The sequence below is a fragment of the Lipotes vexillifer genome, unplaced genomic scaffold, assembly GCF_000442215.2.
Source record: "Lipotes vexillifer unplaced genomic scaffold, Lipotes_vexillifer_v1.1 scaffold341, whole genome shotgun sequence".
In the NCBI taxonomy this organism is placed as follows: Eukaryota; Metazoa; Chordata; class Mammalia; order Artiodactyla; family Lipotidae; genus Lipotes; species Lipotes vexillifer.
Genome location: NW_006797957.1, coordinates 882,675 through 903,632, shown reverse-complemented (window position 1 = coordinate 903,632; position 20,958 = coordinate 882,675). Strand labels below are relative to the sequence as shown.

Here is a 20,958-nt window from a genome sequence, read left to right as displayed (position 1 = left end):
TGCATCTTTATTGGAGTATAATTGCTTTACAATGGTGTGTTAGTTTCTGCTTTATAACAGAGTGAATCAGTGTATACATATACATATATCCCCATATATCCTCCCTCTTGCGTCTCCCTCCCACCCTCCCTATCCCACCCCTCTAGGTGGTCACAAAGCACCGAGCTGATCTCCCTGTGCTATGCGGCTGCTTCCCACTAGCTATTTTACATTTGGTAGTGTATATATGTCCATGCCACTCTCTCACTTTGTCCCAGCTTACCCTTCCCCCTCCCCGTGTCCTCAAGTCCATTCTCTACGTCTACGTCTACGTCTTTATTCCTGTCCTGCCCCTAGGTTCTTCAGAACCTTTTTTATTTTTTTAGATTCCATATATATGTGTTAGCATATGGTATTTGTTTTCCTCTTTCTGGCTTACTTCACTCTGTATGACAGTCTCTAGGTCCATCCATCTCACCACAAATAACTCAGTTTTGTTTCTTTTTATGGCTGAGTAATATTCCATTGTATATATGTGCCACGTCTTCTTTATCCATTCATCTATCGATGGAGACTTAGGTTGCTTCCATGTCCTGGCTATTGTAAATAGTGCTGCAGTGAACATTGGGGTGCATGTGTCTTTTTGAATTAAGGTTTTCTCAGGGTATATGCCCAGTAGTGGGATTGCTGGGTCCTATGGTAGTTCTATTTTTAGTTTTTTAAGGAACTTCCATACTGTTCTCTGTAGTGGCTGTATCAGTTTACATTCCCACCAACAGTGCAAGAGGTTTCCCTTTTCTCCATACCCTCTCCAGTATTTATTGTTTGTAGATTTTTTGGTGATGGCCATTCTGACTGGAACCACCCACATTTTGTAGATGGGAACTCTCAGCCCCTGAGGTCAGGTGACATACTATGGTTACTCAGGTAACCAGAGGCAGGGTGGGGACCAGGACCCAAGTGCCCAAACTCAGGCCTATTCTCTTTTTTTACATCGTGTTATAATGTAGCCTATGTCATTATAAATATGATAGTCACTTTCTCACTATTCTTCCCATTCCCAACCCATTTTATGATTTTCAAAGATCTAGAAAAGTCATCAGTTACAGTAGGCTTACTATAGCATCTATAGCATTGTACCTGAGAAACCAAAAAATTACTAGAACGAATGTTGTACACCAATGGGCATTGTACCTCAGGTTCTTCTTTTTCATGGTACTGCTAACAGTATTTTGTAAATAACTATCATGCTTTTCTTTCCTGCAGGTAGGAAAAATACATATAGAAATAGTGACATTTTGATCTGCTTAATTTTGGATGAAAGTGCCTTTGAACTCTCTGAGCTTCAGTACTGTCCACATAGGAAACTATGACTTCGAAAGCATATGAAGTTCCATAGTCCTCAATTCCTGAAGAGATTTAGGCTGATTTGGGTGCATGTGTAATGTTCAGTAGGAGTGGGTGTGTTAAAACACTTCTCATGAGTTTGCTTAATATGCCGTGATATTAAGATGCTGTAAGAATCACAAGCACACCCTCACAGTTTATTTCTGTTCTCCTTCTATTTCTGAAAAGGAACCAATTCCACTTTTACATTTAGTCTTTCGTTACTTTAAAATTAGTACAAAAAAATTCTTGGATCCACCTTCAGAACTTAGATTTAGAGAAGATTTAGGCTCTGACAAGAAGGAGAGATTCATGCTTTCCAAATTTTCTCTCCATAGCATGTCTGTGATTCTCTTAAAGATCTAGATGCTGTTTCCTTAAGTGATGTATAAGGATGCCTGAAGAGATGAGCAGAGCTAAAGTGGCTTAGACTCTGTCCTTTTTCATTATGTAGGATAGGGGATAATTAATTGTCTGGTTCTCTCTATTCCTCGTTCCTTCACTCACCTGTGCCTAGAAAACTTATTTTGAAGCATAAAGTAAACAGCTACATTCTAGAGAAGAGAATATCCATAGCTGCCTTTTGTTTTGTTTTGCTGTCTTCCCATTTCATGTGGTGCTAGTTTTCATTATCTTCTAAAGATAACCTTTTTGATCATTCAGCTTTATTGTAGGAAATTTTGAAAATACAGAAAAGATTCAAAAGAGGATGTAAATCATTCTTAATCTGGCAACTCAGAGGTAATCAATGTTAGCATTCTGGTAAATTTCTTTCCTATTGCATATTTTCTTTTTTTTTTTTAATTCTTAATGAAGACAGTGGAATCATTTGAGTAAACCTACCAATTGGCTCTAAAATTTCTAAAACCCTCATGAATCTCTAATAATCTTGATTCATTTGAAAAAAAGCCATTAATTGATATAAACAAAGAGCAGTTATTATTGTAAGTTATCAGATTTCCAGAAAAGTCAAGCAATTTTAGAACAACTAAATAATGGCTCTATCTATAACGGTCGTCTATATCTTTTCAGCCTCTATAGGAAACTCCAGTAATACACTAGGAAAATGGGAAACAACAGAAATAAAAATTTAAACACTTGGCTGTAGATTTTTGGTATTCTGGTTAAAAGAAGATGGTAAAAGAGAAACTAGGTACTTTACTTCTATTTTTTAATCCAGATAGCAAATATTTATTGATTCTCTACTATTTAAAAGTCAGCACATCCTTGCACATAGTAGGCACTCAATAAATATCACATCCCTTCTCCGTGGGAATATATAAAGGAAGTGAAATGGTGCATGTAGTACTGATTTTCCATTTATCAGAATCCATTTGTTGTATTGCCTTGCTGAAGAGTAACAAGTAATGAACTCAAGGTATTGAAACAATCAGTACTTCCTTGACTGTAGGTTCAGCGGCTGTATGAGGTGCCAGAGTTTTTCTCTATAACTTTGTGCTCTACATTCTTTCTCATGACTGAATTGGTCTGTTGTTGGATCAAGACCAAATTAGTAAAAAATAAAGGTGAATTCTGTGACTCTGTTTCCATTGATTTGAGGAAGTCAGAAATGAACCAATGTGTTTTGGGTATTCCTTTCATTTTAACTATAGGTTCCTGGAAGAATAAAAATTCAACTTCTCCATCTAGGTAGGGATGAAAAATACTCACGAAAGTATTGCCATTGAAGTCACCCTGTACTTGCTAAAGTTGTCCACCGTTAACCCACTGTTTAAAACATGCTAGACTATTTGCTCCGACTCTCAAATCAAAATTACTAAAAGACAAGAAACAGGATCTCAATGCAAAACCATGCGGGCGAGGATTTTTTAAAAAAGATTTTCTGTCACATATTACTTCATTCATGTTTTCTACATTGTCATTCATTTTACATATGAAGACTTTTCTGGGTCCCTCTTCTCCCAACCTGTTTCCACTGAACTCCCTGAAAGAAATTATTTTGGTTTGTTCTACAAGGGTAAAATATGTTTGAACTCTGTTTAGAAGACCTAGAATTTCCACCTGCTGTAAGGAGAACCACGTCAAGTACCAGTAATCTCTGTAACGTGTAGACATCGTTGCGCAGTGCTTATTACGAAATACAATGGGACTTTTCTCACTGGTTGGTTTGCAGCACCATTGTAGGAGGAAAGAGAAGAAACTGGAACATGTCAAATGTTTTCATTGATATATATAAGGGCAAAGAACGGTCCTGGGAAGCTTTGGTCAGACCCTTTCATTATGATCAGATCATCGGATCAGAGATGGAAGGGCCTTAGCGGCAATTCAGTTCAGACCCATTGTTTTAAAAATGAGAAAACTAAATTAGCAAGGTTAACAGCCAGTTAGGTGCAGAGCCAACAATAAAACGTAGATCACCTGATCTTCAGCCCAATGTTTTCTTTCTGTTATCGCACACAGCCTGAGTTAAAGCTGGGTGTTAAGGTATGCTGCTAGTTTTCATAGCAGTACTAAGTAGAAAGGGTGAAAAAAATAAAACAGGTAATGATTAAGCTTATTCGCTGATCCATTGCTTGTCAAAGGAAGCATTATATTATTAACATTTAGCAGTTTGTTTTCATTTTTGTTTTCCTCTTTCGGTTGTTTGCTGGATTATTATTATTATTTTTAATCTTGGTCCCTGCTATCATATGTGATGAGGTAGAATTTTTGAGACATATATAATATCAAGATACGAAGTAGGAAATTTTTCCTTTTCTTAGGAATTTCTATTTTATACGTAGAATTCTTCCACAGACTAGTCATGCTTCAGACACTTTGAAATTGTGCTTTTGAAACTGAGTGATTGGCTTTTTTCTTTTCTTACTTTTAGAGACTTTCTGAAACAAAAAGCTGCATTATTTTCATCTGTGTGATTCCAATGAACCAAAAGGGGCTATAATCCTGCATCCTTTAATACTTCAAAGGCAGGAGGCATCAAAGCCATCATTTGTACTCTGTGCACCAAAATTCTTTCTGCAGAGATATATTATCTTGTTAAAATTTAAGATTAGAAATAAATACTATACTTAATCTTTAACCAAACTGTGTTCTTTGCTCCCTTACTCTTAACACCGTATTTTCTGGAACCAAAAAAAAAGGCATTTGGTAGATAACAAATGAGTGAGTGAATGAACAAATACAGTCACATAATAAATAAATTCTTACAGAAGTGAAACTAGATCATAGGCCCCTAAAGATCCAAGGAATTTTTTTTCAATGAGAAGATAAATTCTTTGTAGCTGTGAAGAGCAGCTGAGACCTTGGTTTCTGAATATTTTCCCTCTGTACAAATCCACCCACCCGTGAGCCACTCAGTGAATTCATGCCAGTTTGAAAACACGTTGAGTCGCTACCTACTGAAAGAGATAACCCTGTCAAGTATCATGATAAAGAATCAAATGGATTTTTACATATATTTTTAGTATACCACCATTAAAAGTAGTGGGAGGGAGGGAGAGCAAAGACGGGAGAGGATACCTTTGAAAAAGCGATTTTTCCACTTACTTTTATGTTGCTTTGGTGTTGACTACTCATCGGTTAAGAATTGGAGATAACTGTTCTTGCTCCGGGGAGATTAGAGACTATATCCCTTTATCTTGAATACATATTTGAATCATCTGCAGAAGTCTTAGTCCTCTGGTTGTTTCTAACACCTGCATGATTGATTGCCTAGTTCTCTCGGTTCTGCAGTGAGAAATTACATCCATAGCAAATACAAAAAGCCTTTTAAAATAGCTATTTTTAGTCATCATTCATACAGTTACTATAAAAATAACAAATATTCATTTATCATTATGTTTTACAGAGATGTGTGTGTGTTTCCTGTAATTTAGCACCACACAGAGCTTATATAAGAATTAACGAGGTAATAATACTCTCACGTACTTCGGGTCTGAGGGCCAATGCCTAAAACTTAAGGGAAAAAAGAAAAAAAAGTGATAACGTGATGTATCCTGGTTAATTTAGTATTCTGAAAGCAATGATTTTCTAAGGACTCAAAGAAAAGAAAAAATAAGGCACTCGATCTAGAATACCCTTCTCCCCAATATTTACCTCCACAATTTGGAAATCTGAGCCATCAGTTAGGTTATTTTGAATTATAATGTACTGTCATATTTGGAAAACATTGCCACCACCTTATATGTTGCTCTTCTTTCTTTTCCCCTCAATGCTCTCCATGGACTTTCTCTGTTTTTTGTTGTGTCCCCCATCTCTCTCGTTATTTTAAGAACAACTCAGGTGTGCTTAGTTAATGATAAAACTAGAATCTCTCACTCAGATTATTTGCTCTGTGATAAAATGAAGCAATTATACAGTTGCTCACCAAGGTCCTCTCTCTTCTTTGGGAGAATATTTAGCTCAAAATGTTAACAAGCCCAATATTAAGCCTTAAAAAAATGTGACTTCGAGTCATAGTTCTTTGTTTCCCATAACACACAATCTGTGTGAATGCAGCCTTGTGGAAGCTAATTTCGGTCTTAATTGGTAAAGTGATTGAAGCCAGTACTTTTGATTCACATAGAAATGTGAGTTAAAGTGCATTTTTGTCCACGGGTTTGCATGTATAGTCACAGCCACACAGACACGTTCAACCCTGAATAACCTGCCTCCCTCCTTCAATGCTAAACTTCATCTTGCCCATGCAGAGAACGCTGGGGACCTGTGCTCATTCCAGGCCCATTTTGCAACACGCCAAAGCTATTCACAGAAGTCGTGATGTGCGGGGTTGGAGTGTCTCCACTCAGCCCTCCGCTACTGCATGGTTTGAAGCAATTAAGACAGTTGCCCGGAGACCCTAACTTTCTCTCAGTGCGTAGTTCATACACTGGAGACTATAAACAAAAACTAAATGTCCCAATGCAAAGTGTGTCCCAAACATTGCAGGTTATTTGAGATACACTTTTCCAGATAAAGTAACTTTCCAGGTAAAAATGTGGTTCATTTGAAATATATTCTGTTTTAAATTTGTAAGGATTTTCACAAAATTGGAATAAGATCTGAATTTTAAAAAAGATATAGCTTCTTAGGCATATTTCATGGTTTGAGAAGTTTATAAAAAGCATAGTAATGGTTTATTACTTTCATAACCAAAATACAGATTTGCTGTTATGCAATTAAAATTACATTTTAATTTTATCTCACTCCGTGTAGGACCTATAACTCAAATTAGATTATTTACATGTTTAAAGTATCTATAAAAGATTATGTTTTTAAGTAGCATTTGTGGAATTTGAACGTAAATTCAAAATCATCCTCAAATACTTGCAATGTGTATGTAGATCTTAACTTCAAATCTTAAAGCAAGGATCTCAATCTTTAACTGACTTTCAAAGCATTTCCTGAACAGAATATATGTATGTTAGTGAAATCAGTGTGTAATTAATTTCCTTTGTTAAAAAAATCTCCGTTTTCCCTCCACACAGTGAACATGGCCACAAGCAGGCTAATAGGTGCCGTGGCCGGCACCATTCTGGCCCTGGGGGTGATTTTTGGAGGCACAGGGTGGGGAATAGAGTAAGCATCTTTCTGCGTTTCGGAGTGTTTCTGTTTGGTTCCTGGCGTGTGAGCTGACCCTTGGCATCTGACTCCCCCATGTGTTGTCTCATTGCTGTGTTCCCCGTGGTAGTGCCCCTTGTGGTGTGATTTGGATGTGTTTGTGTCCTGTGGTTTTCTCGTGCAGTGGAGAACCTTCTCCTGTCTGGAACAATGTGGGGCATAAAATAATATTGGGGTGCTTATGAAGTCTTCACAATTAAGGCAATGGTCCAAAAGCTTCCATTGCTCCTCCATTTGTAAAAGTAATTTTAAGATGCAGACTTTTTTGGACAAACTATTGACAAAAATGCTTTTATATGAGAGTTTGTTAGGATTCTTATAACAAGTTTAATCTTCACCAGTCAAATAGATCCACGTATACAGCTAGGAATTATCAACAGTTGTAGCACCTTTTAAAGATAATCCAAATGTAGCCACTAATATTTCCTCCATTTATTTAGAGTGATATAGGAGGCTTCAGCTTAATTTTTTTAAAAAAAGAAGATATTCAGGATACTGCCTTTATTTCCTTCTTATAGAATAGGTTAATCATTCAAATCAGAAGTTTACATAAATATTTGGAAACAAGGAGCCTTAAGAGAGGGAAGATATTAAGTGCAAACCGTAAGTGAACAGTTGCAAATTATCTGGTGTGTTTGTCTTAAAAATAGCCAGTGTATAAATAAATATATTGTGTGCCACTTGCCCTACACGGAAATACAGCTCTCCTCATTGGTGCTTTAACTTAGGTTACTCTGTACTTGATCCACATCCTCGCAACAGCTGTCATTTCTCCATGGGATATTGCTTTTATGAGGTTGCCAATCTGTAGACTAAAAGATTATCCTAATATTTTCCCCCTCTAATTACAGAGAGAGCATTTACAAATAACAGGATTACCCCACACATGCTGTCTTTTCTATTCAGTGTAGTGGTGGTAACCCTCCCTAGTGGCCCAGGAATGATTTCCTAGTATCTTAAGGAAACACCAGATAAACTCTATTCAACCTCTCCAAACCACGGGCTTGTTGCTAACATCACACATGTTCCTCCTTAGTCCCATTAGTTGCTGCACACAGTACAGTACGGGCCTGGGAGACCCCGGCACCAAAATAGCATTAAGAGAGGAGGGAGTCCAGAGGTCTCACTTTGTGTTGAAGATTACCTAAGCTTTCTCTCCCCTTGACTGAAGGGCTTTGACTAGACTGGGATCTTCTAACTCACATCCCATCTGTATGGACTGTGAAGCTTATTAACCCAAGGGAAGCTAAAATACTGGAAAAGATATTTTATTTCTCTTTACTTGTTAGAAAATAAATATTTTATTTCTCCTTACTTACTTGTATATGACAGAGGTAAAATATTTAGAGAAAACAAGAACTTTATCCTGTAAAATTTCACTTTGGGTCTGTTAACTGGATTATATACAGAAGCAACATTCCTTTTGCAGGAGAAATTCTATATACATTTATGTGAAATTCCTCCTTGAAGAAAGGTAGTTTTCTAAAAAAAATCATCCCAATTCCATTTTTTATATCATTTTATAGTATATAAATTCCATTTTATATTATTTATTGGCCATAACTGAAATGTACTAACAGAAGGGATGAATTTTAATTAATTTCCCTTGGAAAAATTTAGAGCTGGGCAAAATCCAAGGCCTTTGCTGTAAGGCATAGTCTTTGTTACCAACCTGTTTCATCTACCCTTCCACTGTTGTTAGTTTGTGGCTATTTCTGGTTGTGACAGGTAAGTCCGTATAAGCATATATATTTTTCTTTAAAATAGATTTATTTATTTAACTTGGTTTCTGCACTCTTTTTGTCTACTAGTTTACTGGTTTTTTTCCTTGAAATTCTAAATTTTGCCATAATTGCTAAAAACAGAAATATAGCTTTTTAAAAATAAGATCCACATAGTATGACATAGATGGTTTTAACACTTTTTGGTTCAACTGGTAATATTAATGTTCATTTAGTCACTGAGGATTCCACAGAGCTTTTTTTTGGGTTTTGTTTGGGATTTTTGCGTTTATTTCTACTCCTTAGTTTATAATTATAAATCAGGAATCATTTCTTATGGATTATGTATTGATTCTAATCCCAACCTATGCTTTCTGAGCTGGTAAAGTACAAATCATTTCTAAAGCATATGGAATGTAGATGGCAATACAAATTTTTTGAAAGTTTGTTTCAAAATTTGATTCCTTATTAAAATGTGGGAGTTTGGGATTGACATATACACACTGCTATATTTAAAATAGATAACCAACAAGGACCTACTGTATAGCCCAAGGATGTCTGCTTAATATTCTGTAAAAACCTAACTGGGAAAAGAATCTGAAAAAGAATAGATACATGTGTATGTATAACTGAATCACTTTGCTGTATACCTGAAACTAACACAACATTGTTAATCAACCATACTCCAATATAAAATAAAAATTTAAAAAAAAGAACAAGAGCAGAAAAAAATGTGGGGAGGAAATACAGCTAAATGGGATAATGTTTAGCAATCTTAAAGATAGTAAACTGTTTTGGCTTTGCAGGCCGCAGGGTGTCTGTCATAGCCTTGTGCGTACCTCTGCTGTTTCTGCATGAAAGCAGCCATAAACAGTATGTAAACCAATGAACGTGGCTGTGTTCCAATAGAATTTCTTTGCCAAAAAAAGCATCGGGGGCATATTTGGCCTGTGGTCTGTAGTTCGCTGACCCTCAATTTGTAGCATAAGCTTGAGAGTCAGACAAATTTGTGTTCAGATTTTGCCTCTGTCACTTATTAACTTCTAGAAACCTCTGTTTCTTCATCTGTTAAGCAGGGATAATCATAGTTCCTATCTCGTAAGGTTTTTGTGAGGACCAAATGAAGTAATATTTGTCAAGAGCTTAGAACTGCACCCGGCATGTAGTAAGTGCTCAATATACAGTAGGTAATCTGCTTTTCCTGCACTCATTATTATTTATTATTTTCAGCGCGTCTCTACAGGCCACAGAGATTTGTGTTCTGTAGAACCTCAGTGGTTAGCCTGTGAAGACCACATCCCCCAGCCTCCCATTGTCCCCCAGGCTCATTCATCCTCCACCTCCCCACTCATGCCCACAGCACTGGGTGGTCTCCGAGTAAAAACATATAATGCACACAATTTTGGTGCTGCTAAAAGTGGCATCCATTTATGTACACAGTTGAGGGCACTGATGTGAGCAGAAAAGAGAATTTTTTACACAGAAATGAATGTATACACAAACTCAGGATTTTAGGGGAACTATGAAAATTGGCCTCGTGGGAGCAGAGATGTATAGTTAGGACTGGAAGTGGCTTGCCGTTAGGAGCACTGGACCTGCATATTAGCATCCTGGAAGTTGTGATACTTAGAATAATTTGTTTGCTGAAGTTAGCGTTTCTTACATTTAAAAACAGTGAGCTAAAGTATTTTCCATGTGGGTGGAGAGGATTTACTGTATGTTTCAACTCTTAAACAACTGATAGAAGCGCCACCTTGCATTTTCTTTCTTGCTGTCTTTCCGACTCTCTCTCTTTGTTTTTTTTTTTGTTTGTTTGTTTTTTGTTTTTTGTTTTTTGTTTTTTTTACTATCTCTAAGCCTCAGATTTCTCTTAGCAATAACTGGAAAATTGAAGGTAGATCCAGTCAAACCTAAGGAATCTTTTTCCCATTTCTACAGAATTACCCAAATGAATTTTATGCTTCCTTTATATCTTGTCTTTGGAACCCCATGTTGCTGTGTAAACACTGTATAGGTCTGTACAGTGAAGCTCTTTGAGAGCTTCAAAGTTTCTAATTATTTATTGATACCCTCCTTCCGACTTCTAAATTTTAACTGTCTCCAACGGGGGATAAAAAAATGTAGCATTCAGACAACTTTATGTGCTGCTTGAAAGAGCATTTCAGTGGAATAGTTTTCCTTCTTTTCATGCCCTCATTTGCCAGTCAGATTGAATGAATTCTAACGCAGTCATGTTCTTTATTCGCTCTTTTACTTGTTTGATTCGTGATACTGGGAAAGGGGAGGAGGAGAAAGATGGGCAACGGCAGCAATTGGGCATCCATAATTTGCTTCAAATTCTGAAAAAGGTGAATGGAATGAATTATTCTGTCAGTGGTGCAGAAACTTTAGATTTCCAGGTAGATGAATCCAAGCAGTAGCTGTCTATAAATAAAGGCGATTTAAGTGTTTAGCGATCTTTTATGCAGGGGACTTACTTCCTGAAACCGCTTATCTGCCTGTCCCTGGTGGTAATGAAAGTGGTCGGCTCATATGACTTTCTTCCCATGATCCTTTGTCACAGGTCCTAGTGCCACCAATCTCATAATAGGCTCCATCGCTGGTGCCATCCTGGTAGCAGCTATTGTCCTTGGGGGCACAGGATGGGGATTTAAGTAAGCAATGCCGCATGTCTTCTTCTCAGTGGCTCTGGCACTTCTCTTTTCTGCTTACATAACTAAGTTTTGAGTTCCTGCTACCAGATTTCGAGTTTTAACAATAAAACTGCTAAAAATAAATATTTTTGTTCCGAAATGGGTCAGAAAAGAAGAAACATGGAACCTCAAATATCATCTTCAGGCAAGTGGGAAAGCGTGAATGTAGAAGGCATTCACGTGCACTGCTTAAAGGAGAAGTTCTTTGATAAAATAACTTTTAGGAGCAAAGCATCCTGAGAAACATTTATTTATATGCAGATAATCAAGGAAACTATGTCATTGGAAATAAGTGGATATAAGTTCCTTGTATCTGTTTAAAACTGGTGTATATGCCATTGACATTTTGAAATTTTCACAACCTAAGTAACCATTTGGTTCTTATTTTTCACATGTCACATGTATAGCTTTGTGATTTGAAAAGCTTCATTATTGTATAAAAAACAGATTTTAAAAATAGTTTTATTAATTCCCTAACCTACTGAATTGGTTTCTCATTGGAATTTGAAGTCTGTGGCTTTGTGACACTTACTATTTTCTAATGAACTGTTAATATTGACATGACTGGTAGGCCTTTGTGTTTTCATATGACCTTTCAGTTTGGATTGTACATTGATCACTGAAGTAAGTTTGTTTGAATAGACACACCAGATAATCACCAACAAACCTTAACTGTGGTCCAAAGTTTTGGACCTAATTTATCCAGTTTGGATGTTTCCATACCTTGAATTCATTGGATAATTGCCTTTTATACCTTTTCATGCTGTGATGACTTGATGATTGTGATTTGTAGATAAGACCTACTGTGCCAAACACTCCCTGTGATCAATTCAGTTTCAGTTAGATCTGGGGAAACAAATTTAAGCAGGAAATAAGACCATTACCCAAATTGAAAACCCACTTTGCCTCCATCTGGTTATTTAACAGAGGAAGTTTTTGACCTAAATTGAAACTGAAAGTTTCAGTTGAAACTGAAAGTTTCTGACCTGGAATCATCTGAATAATTGCCTTAATTATGAACTTTATTCTATTTTATGTTTGGAATTCTGAATTCAATATATTTAAACCAGGTAAAATGTTATTATTAGAAACTGATTATGAAAGAAAAACAAACCAATAGATGATTTAAATAAATTCAACATTTTCTGCTAATTTTGTTATTATATTAAGATTTAATGCATAAGCCTACAAGGTTTTGAGTGGCTTCAAGTTGGAAAGGTGTTATCAGATGGGACTTCTTTTCTACAGAGATATTTATAAACTTGCACTTGTTTGGCGAAACAGTAATTTTGGCATCAAAATGCTTTGAAAAACACACACAAAGTAAACAAGTCCTGTTTAAATTTCTTGTATGGTATTAACAAAATATTGCCCAGATGGTGAGTCTCTCACATGGTACCTAACAAAAGAATATATGTTTGTTTGGGCTGACCTAATTCCAGCAAAAACTTTTCAGTGTCTCATTACTGTAAAAATGTCATTGTATGTTGCAGTAGTTCCATGATCTGTTATCATTCTAGAATGCTCCTTTGAACCTTTTCATAAATATGCCTCAAGAAAAATAAATTGGGCTCGTGCCCAGGCTTATGCCTCCTTAGTGTTAGGAAACCTCAGTTTCAAAGGCCCGGAGAAGAGTCTCCTGGGCATCTTTGCCACCCAGACACCTGCAGTGACAGATGTACCACTTCAGCATTTGGAGATAAGAGCACTGTTCTGTAGCAGGACCTCAAAACAGTGGCCTGGCCTAGCTCACAGCTTGAATTGCATGTTTCTTTGGGGAAAAACAAAAAAGCCTTTATCACTGTGTATATAAGTGGATTAGGCCCGTATGGTTTATTTATATCTTAGAGAGATGTCTAATCATCAGAACACACACACACACACAAAAAGAGGGGGAGAAATGGATACTTAGCGAGGTGAGAAAAACAGCCTTTGTGGGGATGCCGTGCAGACACGTGTTCGGCTGGGCTGTGTCAATACCCCTTCCCATCCCTATGACCCTTATAGGAAGACATTGTAGGAGGCACACAGTAGTGCGAAGTAAATATTTGTATGCCCTGAAAAAAAGAAAAAAATGAAGGCAGAATTCTTGAACACGTCGCTTTAGCCGTTTAAATTCGGACAAGCTGCTACTCTTTGTGCCATTGGTTGCTCCATGAGGAGCTTTATATTTTCAGAGTTTAGATCTTTAGATTTTAATAGTAACCATGTGGTTTGTATTAAACTTTAAATAACTGCTTACACCTTGCAATAAAAAGCTTTGGGTGCTGAATGATAAAGCTTAGGTTTTCCCACCATTTGGACAGTTTGGGAGATGATTAGTCTAGAGGTGATTTGGAAGTAAAATTATTTGCTAGTTGAACTGAAACTAAGAGTTTTTTCATTGAGTTCAGCGTAGATACAAAAGTGCTTTCTTTAGAATCAAAAGTTGAAAACAGTTTTTAAAAAGGATTGCTCTAAACACCTTTATTGGAAATCCCTCCTGAAATGGGTTTTTATTACTAGACGGGAAATTGGCAAAGCAGCCTGAAGAATCTGAGGGTACATAAACTTTTAGATTAAAGGAAAATATATTAGTATTGCTTTTTCCTAATGTCACATTTCTTTAGGTATAACACTGAGTAACATAGATGTGGTGGAAATATCATACCAAACATAATCTGTTAGAGTATGCATGAGAAATACAGCCGTGCTCTGTCTGCTGACACTGTCTGCCGTTCTTTTTTTTTTTTTTTTTTTTTTTTGCGGTACGTGGGCCTCTCACTGTTGTGGCCTCTCTCGTTGCGGAGCACAGGCTCCGGATGCGCAGGCTCAGCAGCCACGGCTCACGGGTCCAGTCGCTCCGCGGCATGTGGGATCTTCCCGGACCGGGGCACGAACCCGCGTCCCCTGCATCGGCAGGCGGACTCTCAACCACTGTGCCACCAGGGAAGCCCCTGTCTGCCGTTCTTTATGGTTCTTTTTTTAAACCACATTTCCCCTGAAATAGGTGGTAAAAGCATAAGCATATGTGAGTGTACATGCATGTGTGAATGTGTACATATTTGTGTGTGTAAAGTGATAATGAAGCTTTATCAAGATTGCTGTGGTCAAAAAGATAATATGAATTTAGATTACTTCTTTTTAGCAGAAGAGTAGAGTCTGAAAGTTTTGGTTAACCTAAGACGTGCATGAGCAAGGTTGTGAAACTCTTAAAAAGAAAAAAAATGCCTCATTTGGTAGGTTATTTTTTTTTTAATATTCTGATGTATTGGATAATGTGGTAGGCATACTTTAGTAACTTCAGTTAATTGCATATTCCAAGTATGAAGATGGCTAAGGGATAATTCAGTCTATGAACTCTCAGTCTTTGAGGGTGTCAGGATTTTTCTTTGAGAAATCCTGTGAAAACTGAACATAGGCCCTTGGCACACCAATTTGTCCAACTTTCCACCACATCTGCATCGATTTACACTCACCCCATGCTCTTTTTTTCTCTCCATCCCTACACACACTAAATAAAGCTACGAATTGTGCTGCGGAAGATTGCGAACCTCTGCTCTGGTTGGAGACTCTTGGCCCTTATCCAGTGCTGAATAATAATGCTGCTCCACTAGGTCATTAGAGCTGTTGCTTTCCCTGGACTTTGGAAAAAATCGAGAAAATGAAGGATCGTTTTAGTAGCATTTAGGATCATTCTCTAAAGCTTAGGGAAAGTGACAAATATGTAAAAAAAAAAAATTGTATCTCTCCATCTAAAAATGAACAGAATTGCTGTTATTAACCTAGATATGGCTTTTTAGCTGAATTCCTTAAATTTGAAGACAGGAATTTTGATGTGAACAATATGGTCATTTATATGCACATAAAATATATCAACATCATAGGCAATGGTAGTAGAAAAGAGGAATTCTAGGTGGTGGTAGGAAAATAACTTGAAGGTAATAGATGATGCCATAGTTTGTTGGCAATTCATATCACAAGATTTCAGGATGAATATTGAGTTCTTCCAACCATATTATAATCTCAGTCTGTGGAAGACTGTTGCCATGTCCTATTATTCCGCTGCTTGCTCTCTGCATGGGATTTGGTGGCAGGAGTGGCCGTCCTAGCCTGGCAGAGCTCCTCCTGACATTAAAAGTGTTAATTTAATAAGTCTGTGGAATTACATAGGTGGTTTCCTCTCTATGAGAAGTTACTTGGGATACAAGTCCTTACTGAGCCTGACTTGAACTCTAGGAGATTCTGTTTGGCTTATGTTCCTTGTCATTGGAAGTGCTAAAGAAAAGACTGTTTAGGTGCTTGCAATAAATGAAATTTAAAGGACCATATCTGGATTATCACAAGGAAAGTTAACCGAATTGTTTGAATGTCACATTGGATGAAATTTGAAAGGAACTTAATATTGCTAATTACATTTTCTCAAAAAAGCAAATGTCCTTTTTTCTTTTTTTTGCTTTTCATTTTTATAGAGTTAGGAAATGGGATCAAGTTTAGGTAGTCTTTACATGAGGAGGATAGCCAGATTGCTGCTTATCTGAATTCCATGACCATATCCCATTGCAAAATAAGGAGCCTGATTCCTTTAGTACCTGCGACTCCTGGGTTAGGCACTTTCCCACTCAGACCTCACAGGTGGTGGTGGTGTTGGGTTGACCAGAAAGACCCAGGCCAGCTCCCTGACTCAACCCCTGGGGAAGGGAACTCAGTCTAAGGTGACCAAGGAGGCAGGGTTGGGCAAAGGATTCTTGGTGGGCAGGTGATGACTCATTATGGAAAGAAAAGAAGGTCTTAGTGGTGGATAGACATACCCTTAAAAGAAGACCTGAGACTTTGCAATTCCAAGATGGTTATTGTTACCTGAAGTGCTTTTTAAAAATTTTGTATAGATGTATATAATATATAGAAGACAAAAGTACAGGTTTTTCAAAAGTAGCGAAAATGGATGAAAACTGGGTCAGTGCAGGGTTTATGGATTACACTAATATTTTATAATGATCCAGAAATGCCTTGCAGGTTATGATGAAAAAGTGAGCTGCCTTCAGAATCTAGTGAGCAGAGGTTTATCAGAGGAAACACTTGTGGAAGAAAAGCAGCAAGCATCTACGCATGAGAGTAGTGCTTTCACATTAAAATAGAACAAAAAGACTTGACAGGCAGTTCTCAACACACAGTAGCCCACAGTGGTTTTACACTTTACCCCTGAGGATCCCTCAAAGTCAGCCTGCTGCAGGAGTATCCCTGTCTGTCTTCATCACGGGGCTCCCCTTTCTCCCTGCTGGGACATCAGTGGAGGAAACGTGGTCCTGGAATTCTGCATTAGTTTCTAGAGTCCATTTTCCCATAGACAGGAGGGTGGCTTGGCCTCCTGGTCTGCCCTGGGAGTCCAGTCATACTGGAGAACATTTTTTGTATAAAAAATGCAATCTAAGCTTCAAAAACTGACTTTTAAAAGGAGCACAAGCTTCTGGACACTAGAGGTTGCCTGTATGCCAGGCTGAAATGGAATTTCATATCTCCATTTAAAAATGAACCAGGGAATTCCTGGTTAGGACTCAGTGCTTTCACTGCCGTGGGCCCGGGTTTGATCCTTGGTCAGGGAACTAAGATGCTGCAAGCTGCACGGTGCAGCCAAAATAAAAAAGAACCACATTGCCATTATGACCGTAAACGTGGCTATTTATCTGATGTTCCCTGAATTTGAATGAGGGCAATATAGTCATTTACATGGGTAGCATGAGCACACTTGATCTTTCCTCCACATCCGTTTTTAATTGGGGAGACATTAGTTTAACATTTCTCATGAGTTCCAGCAATACATATCTAAATAGGTTGGGGCTCCTAGTCCATCAGGGTCATTTCACAAGGTCAGGCAGTCCTTGTTTTTCCCCACCTGACTTGCAGGACGTGTGGTTCCTTATACATCTACCTTCAAGGGCAGTGAACATAGGTAGAGACACAGGTCCTGTGCTCTGAAGTAAATTAGCTCAGTGACAGATACATCACGGGAGACTTCTGTTCTCACCTCTCTTTCCTGGGCAGCTTCAGTAATGGCTGCTTTGAAGAATACTGACCCAAAAGAGGGTTGAAGGGGTGGGGAATGGTGAAGAGAAAAAAGTAGCACTGTTGGAAATAGTGTTTGCACTACATGTTAGCCAGTGATCCACATGCTTAAGCCATTAATGAAGATGCCATAATGAAAACGTTAAAAAAGAGAAGGGAGATTTTCTTTAAAGATGTTTATTTTTGCTATTTCAAAAGAGAAGCATAAAAGTGGTCATCTCGGAAAAAAATAAGAACTTTGCAGGATGTCTTTCTACATATTTTGAGCTTTGGTATTGTTTTGATTTTGAATTACCTCTGGGCGAGGAGGAATATACTGTAATCCTTTTGGTACTTAGGGCGGTAAGGGTATCCAACTGGCCCCAAGTGAGTGGGCAGGGGGATGAGGGATCCTGGGGACTCGTTGGTCTCCAGTTTTGCATGATGCCGCGGTGGCAGCTGCGTTGCACCCGCTCAGTGTGCAGACCGAATGCATGAGCCCCCTTGCTTGATGCCCCACATAAAGCCAGACCACGGGGAGGTTGCAACTAACTTTTGTTGTTGCCTTGTAGTGTCTTGCTGGTTCTTTCTTTTCTCTTTTTAAACATAGGAACCTCTTTTTAGGAGACCGGACACCGTGAGCAAGGCATTTTAACTTGCTTACTTCAGACTAAGCTAAGCTGCTGCATTTGCTTAACTAACCCAAGCCTGTGTCCATTCTCCCTTGAGTGTACTGTCTTACTGTGCACTCAGGTTTTCAACTTTCTAGGTAAGAAAAATGCTTGTTCCAGAGTAGGGTAAGAGCTCACACCACCAAGGCAGCAAGATAACTGAGTAGAGCAAAGGTGTTTTTTTTGTTTGTTTTTGTTTTTTCCACTTTGACAAAAGCTGATCCACTGATATAGGACTCTCAAGTTCTGGATGGAAGTAGCTATAAGACCTGCAGAAGTTTTCTTAGTTTTGCTAATAGCCCCCTAAGTGGGAGAGCCTCCCTGGAATAATTTAACATCTAGTTAAAATTAGCCATGTCATTTACTTCTGAAACAGACAAATTGGGCTGCTGAGGCTTTCTGTGATTTACAATGAACAGCTTGAAGCTTCTTTTGGTATTCATAGATGAATATACACTGGCAGGGAGGTTGTAACAACATCCAAAAGTGTGAGCTGTTCTGTGTTTCAATTTCAAGTTATTTGGGAAAATCTGCCTTGGGGCCAGTTGATTACTTTGCTCTGGAACTAGCATTGTTGTCATTATCATTACCCTTCTCTCATCACGATCTGATTGATATTGTGGATTTTTCCCCTCTGCTTGCATCTTCTTTTGACGCACTCTGGAAGAAATGTCAAGAAGAGGAGGTTCGATCCTACTCAGCAAGGCCCCATCTGAATCAGCGGCACTGGATGAACGGCATCTTGCACTGTTGGATTCTGGGTATGACATACTTGCAGCATCGTTTCCGGAGCTATTAAGTCTGTAAACAAAAACACTGGGTGGTAATGACTACAGAACTAAAGTTGGGGTGACAGGGATGGGGTAAAAGAAAACTGTCCTTTTTGGAAATAATTTCAAAGAACCTCCTCCCACCACCTGTCAATAAAAGGGAGCAAAAGACAATGTTATGAAAAGAACGATTTCAGAATTTTTTTTTTCCAATGAAAGGAAGAAGGAACAACAACAAAAATTAAGTGCAATAAAAGAACCATTAAAAAATAGCAAATGTTTTTTTTTCTTTCCTCAGCCTGTTGGCACTTAATATCTTCTAAATGGTTTGGCATGATTTTTTTTTTTTTCCTTTCCTACCAATGACACACTCCAGTGGCATGAAGATCAAAGGGTAAAATCTGCATGGCATATATACAACAAGCAGCTAGCAAGCCAATCCACAGCAAAACCTGCAACTGAATTCCTAAGGTGAAGGTGACAGATGAGCCCATGGAAGCTGCCTGACCCCCAGCCCCCTAGTCTAGACCAGGCCACGAGGAGCTCCACACACCCCTGCTCTTGTTGATTCACTTTCCCGTTGTCTTTTCTCTTTTCTCCTGGACCGAGCATCCTTTGGAAATGGGAGCTGGAATTTGAACAATGAAGCTATTGTATAGTTCTTTTATAAATGTAAATATGGAAATAAGAGATTTTGACACATCGTTTTCACTTGTCTGTACTGAAATATTTCTCTTGTAAAGGTTCTCTGTAAGTTTGAATTTATTGTTTGCTCCCCATCTCTTTGGGTTCTTTTCTCTGTCTCTGTCCTTCTCTCTTGTAACATGTTGTACAGTGATTCTTAGGTTTGCTTAAAAAAAGACAGATGTGGCCACAGATTCAGGGATTTGGGGCACAAAACAGGTGCAATTAAAAAGTGAAATGCTTGAATGAGATGAAATGCTTGAAACCAAAAATAAACAAAGGGTGGGGGACACAAAGAACAAAATAACCCATATGAAAAATATAAAAATTATGTAAATGCAAATATATGTACTAAGTCTCTAAATTTTTTTGGATGTCATTATAAACATATGTATATAATGTAACAAAGTGGACACCCTCTCAAATTAATCACAAAAGTGCCGAGCTCATGGTTTTAGTTTTTGGTTCTGACAATTTTCTTTCCCTGTCTTTAATGTGAAAGGAGGATAAACTTAAAGCCTTAAATTGAAAAATAATTTTTAAATGTTGAAAGCTTGAGGAAGAAGGTAACCTTTCCATTTTATTCATGTCTATTATTGTCAATATTTCATTCATGCTTTCAACTTCCTGCCTCAAAATATATATGGTAGATACCCACTGTAAAGCTGGTAATGGGGACGGAAACAACAATTACCTTCTTGTGAGCATTGTTAAAACAGGCTTTACTTCTGTGTGTTGTATTTTCAACAAACCTTGTTTGGCCCACAGTGTATGGCTGGTCCGTGGAATGTTGTGCTGGATTACAACGGGATTCTACTATATACAAATTCACATCCTTCTTTCCCCTCCCGGCAGATTTGCAGATGTAATCTGGGTTCCCAGGTCCCTCTAAATTTAATTCACTGTCATTGAATTCTTCTTCCATTTATGGTCAAGATAGCTTTTGTTCAAGTGTTAAGTGTATATGTTCATAAAGAAATTTGGTCCCAGCTTTGTCTTGAATGTAAAAACTTGTACATGATCCTTTCAGTGAGCAGCCTTCTAGAGATGAGTTTTACTGAAGGCCCCCAAAGAGCCCACACTTCTTTAATGTCCTGTTTTTAGAAACAGGACATCCAATTGTACTAGTCACTTCATGACAACCAAATTAGTTGCTAGATTGAGCTTTAAATTCCTCTTCAGCGAGATTCATGACACCAGTCTCACCACTCTTGCTTGGACTTTGCAAAGGATTAAGTCCTAAAACTGTACTGCTTAAACAGTGGGGTTTTCCCCAAGTTATCTTTAATTGTGGAAGTATTGCAATCATAGAGCAGAACCCTTAATTTCTATATGTTACAACAAACCATAACCTAACATCTTAATCCTGTTACTGCTTTCTGAGTCCTAGGTGCTACACAGGTATGCAGTCTTTCTCTAGAACTAGCTGTATGTTTATATCGTACTAACAGGGCTACCTACAAGGTTTATCAGC

General features: G+C 37.9%; 1 protein-coding gene across 1 annotated transcript in view; it reads left to right on the top strand.

The window, feature by feature from the left end:
• Positions 1-20,487, top strand: part of ADAM23 (ADAM metallopeptidase domain 23) — a 162,835-nt gene extending 142,348 nt beyond the window's left edge. Inside the window, exons 25-26 of the mRNA XM_007469990.1 lie at positions 11,209-11,299; positions 18,698-20,487. Coding sequence (XP_007470052.1) covers positions 11,209-11,299; positions 18,698-18,746 — 140 coding nt within the window. The 3' untranslated portion in view covers positions 18,747-20,487. The remainder of the gene's footprint in view (positions 1-11,208; positions 11,300-18,697) is intronic.
• Positions 20,488-20,958: the final 471 nt, after the last annotated feature.